General features: G+C 31.6%; 1 protein-coding gene across 1 annotated transcript in view; it reads left to right on the top strand.

The window, feature by feature from the left end:
- Dync2h1 (dynein cytoplasmic 2 heavy chain 1) overlaps window positions 1-8,636 on the top strand; it is a 318,483-nt gene that overhangs the window by 66,348 nt on the left and 243,499 nt on the right. The window contains exons 42-47 of the mRNA XM_033764303.1: window positions 266-525; window positions 1,310-1,556; window positions 2,433-2,584; window positions 4,441-4,585; window positions 6,369-6,471; window positions 6,987-7,154. Of these exons, the coding sequence (XP_033620194.1) occupies window positions 266-525; window positions 1,310-1,556; window positions 2,433-2,584; window positions 4,441-4,585; window positions 6,369-6,471; window positions 6,987-7,154 (1,075 nt within the window). The remainder of the gene's footprint in view (window positions 1-265; window positions 526-1,309; window positions 1,557-2,432; window positions 2,585-4,440; window positions 4,586-6,368; window positions 6,472-6,986; window positions 7,155-8,636) is intronic.

Below are 8,636 nucleotides of genomic sequence, written 5' to 3' on the forward strand. Positions count from 1 at the left end.
ATATATATATATATATACCTTGATGTTTAAGTATCTACCAATTTGATATCTTCTTTATATATTTTTATTGCTTAAATTATTGTTTAGAAGAAAATGTTTAAGATAAATATTACTGTAATTACAGTTTGCTTATAAGTAGGTGTTATATATGTGGACTTAAAAAAAACTAAGATAATTCATGTTGGGGACATTTCCTGTGAAGACGAAAAAATTTGACATACTGTGTTTGGAGTATGTTAAAACTTCTCACTTCTTCCTCTTTAAGGTTTTTAATTGGGCCCGAGAATCTCCTCCAGATTCTCAGAAACCAATGAACACCTACTATGATTCAGATAAAGGACAGTTAGCATCTTATGCACTGAAGAAGCCAGAAAATTTGACTGCTGATGATTTCAGTAACAACCAAACACTTCCAGTCATTCAGACTCCTGATATGCAACGAAGTCTAGATTATTTCAGACCTTGGTTAAATTGTGATACTCAACAGCCATTTATTGTAATAGGTCCAGAAGGATGTGGGAAAGGGTAAGAAAAATATTGACAGAGTGTATTTGTACATTTATGCCCCTCTTCCTCAGTGATTTTGTTGGCATTTATATTTTCATGGAGGATTCTTTTTACTGAAAGTACTTGTAAAAATTAAAACTTTTGAGAAGAATGTGTCTTTTTCGCTGCCAGATTATATGCTTTTTAATGGAGAGAAAGCAATCGGAAATGATACTTTTAAAAGATTATATGCATGCAGTCACAAAAAATAAATACCTTAGATATAAATTACCATGTGATTTAGTTATAAAATTTAAATGTTTAATTTAGTATTCTATTTAATTTAGTGGAACTTGCCTATTTTTAATGCCTATAGAGTGTAGTTTTGGGGAACAAAATAGTCATCAATTATACTTTACCTAGGAGAACTTAAAATCTTTTAACTATGAGGAAATAGAATTGTTATATTCTATATATACTTCATTAAATGAAATTACTTTTGAGAATTTTTTTGGCTGAAAAGTCTCAAGAATACTGTAAAATATATATTTATTTTATTCCAATCTAAAAATTAGAGGGCCGGGATTTAGCTCAGTAGTTCTACCACCTGCCTCGTTAGCGCAAGGACCTGAGTTCAATCCTTGGTACAAAAAAAAGTTACCTTGATATTTATGGAAACCGTATCCATGCTTGCCATTATTCTCTTTAAAAATCATGCCTAATTTATAAATTAAAGCATTTATAAGGTAGAAATTCTGTATTGAATATAAAAAGGATTTTGCTGGTTATATTTTCAAAGTCAGATGTCATACATCTTTCCTAGGATGCTTCTCAGGTATGCTTTTTCTCAACTCCGGTCCACTCAAATTGCTACAGTCCACTGTAGTGCTCAGACTACTTCTCAGCATCTTCTGCAGAAGTTGAGCCAGACTTGCATGGTAATCAGTACAAATTCTGGTCGAGTATACAGACCAAAAGACTGTGAAAGACTTGTTTTATACTTAAAGGATATCAACCTACCCAAACTCGATAAATGGGGGACCAGTACTTTGGTAGCTTTTCTGCAGCAGGTAAGTCTTATTGCTTGATGTATTTTGATAAAGTTTCATACAATTTAATTCCATTAATTTTTCTTATAGAATATCTGTTTTCTTCCTTTGATGCCAGTGTTATCCAGCATATATGATGAAAATTAAATTCCTGAAACATTTCAGTTTTGTTTTAGGTCACACTTTCTTTGATCTTCCTCTGTTTAGAACTTAGTATTACATCAAGTAATATATAAGGATGAAAATGATAACCTTAACTTTGGATCTGTTACCTGTTCTTTTTCCTACAGTGAGGAAAGCAGAAGCTAGAAATAATTCTGGACTTGGGGAAGTTATGTTTTGTTTTGTTTTGTTTTACATTCATCCACTAGCAGTCATACTTACTCAGTCGTGCCTCTTTCTGGTTCTTTACTGTCCCATTTTGTGTCTGGTAGGTTTCAAAACCACACATTCTTATTTAGTACAGAAGGTTTTCCACATTTAATTTATATCACATTTGAATATCTAAAATCTTATAATTTATTATGACTACTTATATAGGTCCATTTTAGCTTTAACTAAAATAGCAGAATATAATAAGCTATTTATTAAAAAAAAGCAAAATATTTTCCTTAACTTCTAACACTTTTTTGGTAACTGGTAGTATCATATTTCAATTTTAATGTTTACTTGAGAGAAAAACATTTTAAAAACGAGTATAATTCAGTTACCATTAACCGAACACAGATTTGAACAGTATTATTCTTCAGTGGTGTAAGAACTTAAAATATATTCAATCTTAAATTCATGATTTACATAGAGGAAAATGATTGCATTCAGGTATAATTAAAATTTAGGCATGATATGTTTAGCAAAGTTAAAGTATAAAATATTTAAAATGTATTTATCTTTCAATAGGTATTGACATATCAAGGATTTTATGATGAAAATTTGGAATGGGTTGGTCTAGAAAATATTCAAATTGTAGCTTCTATGTCAGCTGGAGGAAGACTGGGAAGACACAAGCTTACTACCCGATTTACTTCTATTGTTCGACTCTGTGCTGTAGAGTATGTATTTTGGCAATTAACCTTTTTTTTTAACTTGGAGAGAAATAATATATAATTCCATTCCATTAAAGGTTTCTATTAGTTTTCAAAATGTAGACTATATCAATGGTCAAACACACCAGGTTTGGTGGTACATTCCTTGTAATCTCAGCATTTGGGAAGCCAAAGCAGGAGGCTCTCCATAAATTTGAGGTCAGCCTGGGCTACATGATGAGTTCAAGGCCAGCCTGAACTATGTAGTGAGACCTTCAAAAAGAAAAAAAAAATGGTCAAACTTAAGATCTGATACATTTTTCTTCTCCTTCCCTGAATAGGCAATAATTTAGGATGACAAAAGTTTTAGTGAAAAATATATAAGGAAATAGAGCACAGCTGTTTTGTACAGTTTTTGTTTTAAAATAGTAATATCAGAAATTAAAATGAAGTTTAATTTTTTAAAATTTAAATTTTAAACTAATGCATACAAACAAAATTGCATATATTAATGGGATACCATGTAATGTTTTAATACATATTTACATTGTATAATATTTAAGTTGGGTTAAATAAGTCTGTCTCCTCAAAAATTTATCTTTTCTTTTTGGTGAAAACTTGGGAAATCCTTTCTTCTAGCTTTCTGAAGTGTACTGTACATTACTGTTACGAATAGTCACTGAGTATGAGTAGCCACCAGAACTTTTTGCTGCTGTCCAGTTCTACTTAATATCCATCGATTGACATTTCCCTGTCCCTCTCTCTCTCTCATCTCATCTGCCCAGTTCTTGGTAACTACCATCCTACTCTCAACTTCTATGAAATTACCTTTTTAAATTCCACATATGAGAGAGATTGCAGTATTGTCTTTCTTTTTCTGAATTATTTTACTTAACATAATGATCTCTGGCTTCTTCCATCTTTTGAATGACAGGATTTCCTTCTCTTTCGTGACTGAATCATAGTAATCCCAATGTAAATATGTACCATATTTTTTTTTCCTATTCATTGGTTGGTGAACACTTAGGTTGTTTCCATTTTTTTGGATATTATGAACAGAGCTACAATGAAAATCATACTGATTTTTACCTTTTTTTGAATACATAAAAACAGCCACTTGTAGATTCAGAAGCTACATGTTTTATAAAAAGCAGTAGCCAATTTTATGAAGCTAATTAAAAAGAGAATTTAAATCTGAATAAGATAGAGTTAAATCATTTCAATGTTTGATGGATCCGTGCTGAAACATCTAGCCATTTCTGTGGTCCACAGTTGGTGCAGGGATGCCTCAATTTTCTACTTATGGCATTATTTTCTCTGTTATATTTTTGCTGTATTAAACTTTGCCTTTGTGTTTTTATGCTAAACCTTGCCTTTGTGCTTTCATGCTAAATCTTGTGTTTGTATTTTCATGCTGATTGCACCTCATTGATTAATTATTATTATTTTTTTTTTTACTGAAGCGTCACTGCCACCATTTAAGCTGCGTAAAATATATTTTTGGTTTAGTAGATACAAATTGATTTTATTTGTTGTATTAGTCCTACTTTTATAGTTCTGAGTTAGATTCCTAAGTATGTATAGGCTCTAATTAACTCAAAATGCATTTTCTTAAGTAAAATTTTTCTTGTGTTTCCTTCTAAAGATTGGTGGTTTTTTAAACAATTAGGTATTTAGTAGTTTTATTGGAATACTCTACTAGCACTTCCAGTATGTGACAGTAGACACTTAGGGATTTAATTTGGTTGAAGTGAGAACAGGGACTGTGAGCTTAGCCCTAGTCCCTAGGTCTCAGAACAGCACAGCTTGACCGCTCCTGTAATTTAACATTAATTTAGAATATTGATTTCAGCTTACTTTTTTGCTTATCTGTCCCTATTTAGTTATCCGGAAAGAGAGCAATTACAAACAATTTATGGAGCATATTTGGAAGCCGTTCTGCATAAAAATCTGAAGAATCATTCTATTTGGGGCTCCTCATCAAAAATTTATATGTTAGCAGGATCTATGGTACAAGTATATGAACAGGTATGTGTGTATGTGTGTGTGTGTGTGTCTTTTTTGCTTATCTGTCCCTATTTAGTTATCCGGAAAGAGAGCAATTACAAACAATTTATGGAGCATATTTGGAAGCCGTTCTGCATAAAAATCTGAAGAATCATTCTATTTGGGGCTCCTCATCAAAAATTTATATGTTAGCAGGATCTATGGTACAAGTATATGAACAGGTATGTGTGTATGTGTGTGTGTGTGTGTGTGAATGAAAATGAGCAGGCTTAATTTTCCTGTTGTTTATTAAACTTTTCTAGTGGACAGTGAGTTTTTTCATTGAAGGTCCTTTCTATATTTTATATGTGATTGTATCCTAAGCACAGTTTTACTAAGCACTACTAAATATTTCTTGGCTGAATGAATTAGTGGGTGGTTATTCTGTTGTCAGCTCATATTTAACATATTCAGAATGAAGTTTATCTTCTTTCCAAAATCAGATCTTTCTTCTGAATTCTGTCAGTTTTTTTCTGCCAACCTTCAAACTGGAGAGTGACATTTGATAGTTATTTCTCTTCTGCTGACAAGAAGTATTTAAAGTGTCTTTCCTTGATTAAGTAGGGTTAAGTATGAAAGAATACTTAAGAATAGGCATGTAGGTTGCAGAAGACATTTATTAAGTACCTTTTCTTGACAATGATAGTCCAAGGGATACAAAGATGAATGAATTCCCCTTCTCTGAAAGTTGTGTCTAATGAAGTACTGAGTTATACAAATAAACTGTTAATATGGTATGATAAATGTAGTAGTAACACATTCAAGTTACAGAGCTAGTACAGTGGGGAGAGTGAGTGAATGTCATTATTTTGTATGGAAAGTTGTTAAGGAGGTAAAGTTCCACCTGAGGTTTTGAAAATGAATAGAAATTTACACAGTGATTGGAGATGAAAGATCTTGCTAGGTAAAGGGAACAGCATGAATAAGTTAGGAAAGTGTTTGTAGAAGATGCTTTTTATAGTATCAGTACAAATGGAGAAAGGTAGAAAGTAAGATGTTACTCTTTTATGAATAGTTACAAATTCCCAATGATGAATGTGATCATAATGTATACCTAAAATATATCAATAAAATTAAAAATATATGTATATATGTGTACATATGCATATTTATGGGTGTATTTATATATGTATATATATGTAGAAGTGGAGTTGACACTAATTTACATGTTAAATGATTGAGATCAGAAGAGTAATGGCTGTATCCTTATAGTTTGAAGGAAAGACCTTTTTGAGGACAGGCACTTTGATTTGTTCAGAGACTTTTTGAATATTAGTGAAGGAGTCTGTGAATGCCTTGGAATTGCAACCATCATTTTATAAAGCTTAGGTTAGCTTTTTAAAATTTCTTTAGGAAGTTTAGTTAAGCTTCTTTTCTTTTTTAATTTTTCCCCTGGTATGGGCAGTCTTTGGCAGTATGTTGAAAATCAAAAGCCCTGTTAGGATACTGTTTTAAAGTGCATAAGTCAGAATATATAGGATAACTTAAAAAATCAATTTTATTAAAGTCACACCAACGAGTAGAGATTATCATTCCTGGTCAGTATTTTGGTATACATCTGTAGTCCCAGCACTTGGGAGGCTGAGGCAGGGTCCTTGTGAGTTCAAGACCAGCCTGTAATACATAGCAAAACCCTGTATCAAACAAACAAACAAACAAGCAAACAAAAAGTTTATCATTCCTATGAGTTTAAGGTGATTTCAAAATTTATAGTATGATTACATACATAAGGTAGATATATTGTTTACTGTATTTTCTTTTTTAGGTGCGGGCCAAATTTACAGTTGATGAATATAGTCATTATGTATTTACTCCTTGCATTCTTACACAGTGGGCTCTTGGCCTATTCAGATATGATTTAGAAGGAGGTAAGCTTTGCTGTTGTGTTTGTACTTGTATTTGTGTGTGTATATTTGTATGAATGCATTTATGATGTACATGTATTTGTAATAGATATTTTAATTGAGTATTGTGAGAGTAATTATATTTTTAAAATTTTGATAATATTAAGTGTAAATGTCAAAGTACATTTCAATATTACTATTAAATGATATATTTCTTTGTGTAAATTATTATTCCTATTAAAACTTGTTTTTAGAAAAAATTGAAATCATTCATTGTAATAATTCAAGGCGCTTAATATGCCTTCTGGAATTGATATTTTTATTGAACAACTTGGAATGATCGTATTTAATGTAGCCTTTAATCACAAAACATACTAGTTTAGTAACAAAATAAATTTTAACCTTTTTTCTTTTCTTCTATTTATCTGATGCCAAAATTACGGTATGTAGATTCTCACTATTTTAAAACTGTGTTAAACAAACTATTTGAAAATGCTTTGAATTTCATTACAATTAAAGAAAATTTTGCCGTTTTTTAGGCTCCTCAAATCATCCATTAGATTATGTGTTAGAAATTGTTGCCTATGAAGCACAGCGCTTATTTCGTGACAAAATTGTTGGTGCAAAGGAGCTTCATTTGTTTGACAGTATTTTAACATCAGTGTTTCAAGGAGATTGGGGCTCAGATATATTGGAGAATATGGCAGGTAATAAAATAGTTTATATAAATACGTAATTATTATGAGAACTTTAACAGTATTTTTCTTACCAGTAACATTCCGTATTTCTAAACAAATAAAATTGGATAATTTTAATGTTAATTTTTCCTTAACAGGGGCTCTCTAGTCATTTCTTTCATTACATTTCAGTAATTGTACTCCAAATAAAGTGAAATGGCAATAATTATTTTCTTGCAAAAAAAGGAGCTCGGGATATACTGTCTTATGCTTGCAATGCAAAATTGATTTTTCCTAAAGTATTTTTACTATTTTTTTAAACATGTATGTATATATGAAATTTAAGGATCATTGAGAAAGTCTTTATTTCATTATAAAGACTTTGTTAACACTAATGCCATTCTTTTTCCCATCACTACCTATAATGTAATTAAGCATAGAATTTTTTTTTTGACACCAGGGATCAAACTCAGGACCTTACGCTGTCCTAAGGCAGGTGGTGACACCACTGAGCTAAATCCCTGGCCCCAATATAGAACTTCCTACATATTTTTGCTAATAGCTTCATCCATTGTTATATAAATAAAGTATAACTTACCATGTGTTCACTCACGAAACAGCTTTGTTGCATTTGGAATCATTCCTCCGTAACAACCAATATGCGTTTTGAAAACTGCTGTGGGGTAATGCATTTAATAGAAAATCATCATGGTGAGAGGGCCTTTGCAAAAAGAAAACCACAATAAAGAATTATTTCCTAATAAAATTGTTTTCAGCCTACAAAATGTATTTATTCTTTCAGAATATACAGCTAGGGTTTAAAAATATTTCCTGTAATGTATTCTATGTATTGTGTATGTCTACATGTAATACTGATTCCAGGGCCATGATTATAAAAACCAAAGAAAATATTGAAAATTAAGGTTGGGAAGAAGGTTAAGATTGACAGGAGACATTTTCTAGGTGTTGCCTGAGTGAAATTGGGAATTAGGAAGTGAGTTCAAGAGAATCTAAGGCATGTTGAAATATTAAGAGAAGCCTGAAAGTGGTTGAGATTTGCTTTGATTTTGAGTGAGACTCAAAATCATTGTAGCCTGCAGTGGTGGTGAACCTATGGCATGTGTATTGTTTTTCATTTAAGACAAAAGTAATATAAGAGGTTTTTTTTGTTGTTTTTTTGTTTTTTTTTCTCCCACAAAACTGAAACCTCAGTGTTCAGGTTTAATTGCAATGTTGTTAACATTTTGTCATAAATAAATGGGTTTTGGGTTGCAGTTAGGGGACTTGTCTCTAAAAGGTTTGCCATCAGTGGAGAGTTTTCACAGCTTGTGTGAAGGATTTGTTTCTTAAATGCTGCCATTTTTTCTCTATCTGAAACTTGCATCAGTATGAGTTGACATGTCCTTTCATGAGTTGAAGTTGATAGTATAGACATTTAATTTGGCTCCTGAATTCTCTGGAGTTTGGTGACACTCTCTCCCTCTCTCCCTCTCTCCCTCTCTCCCTCTCTCC

Source organism: Fukomys damarensis, unplaced genomic scaffold (assembly GCF_012274545.1).
Source record: "Fukomys damarensis isolate Sample0158 unplaced genomic scaffold, DMR_v1.0_HiC HiC_scaffold_16, whole genome shotgun sequence".
NCBI classification, from domain to species: domain Eukaryota; kingdom Metazoa; phylum Chordata; class Mammalia; order Rodentia; family Bathyergidae; genus Fukomys; species Fukomys damarensis.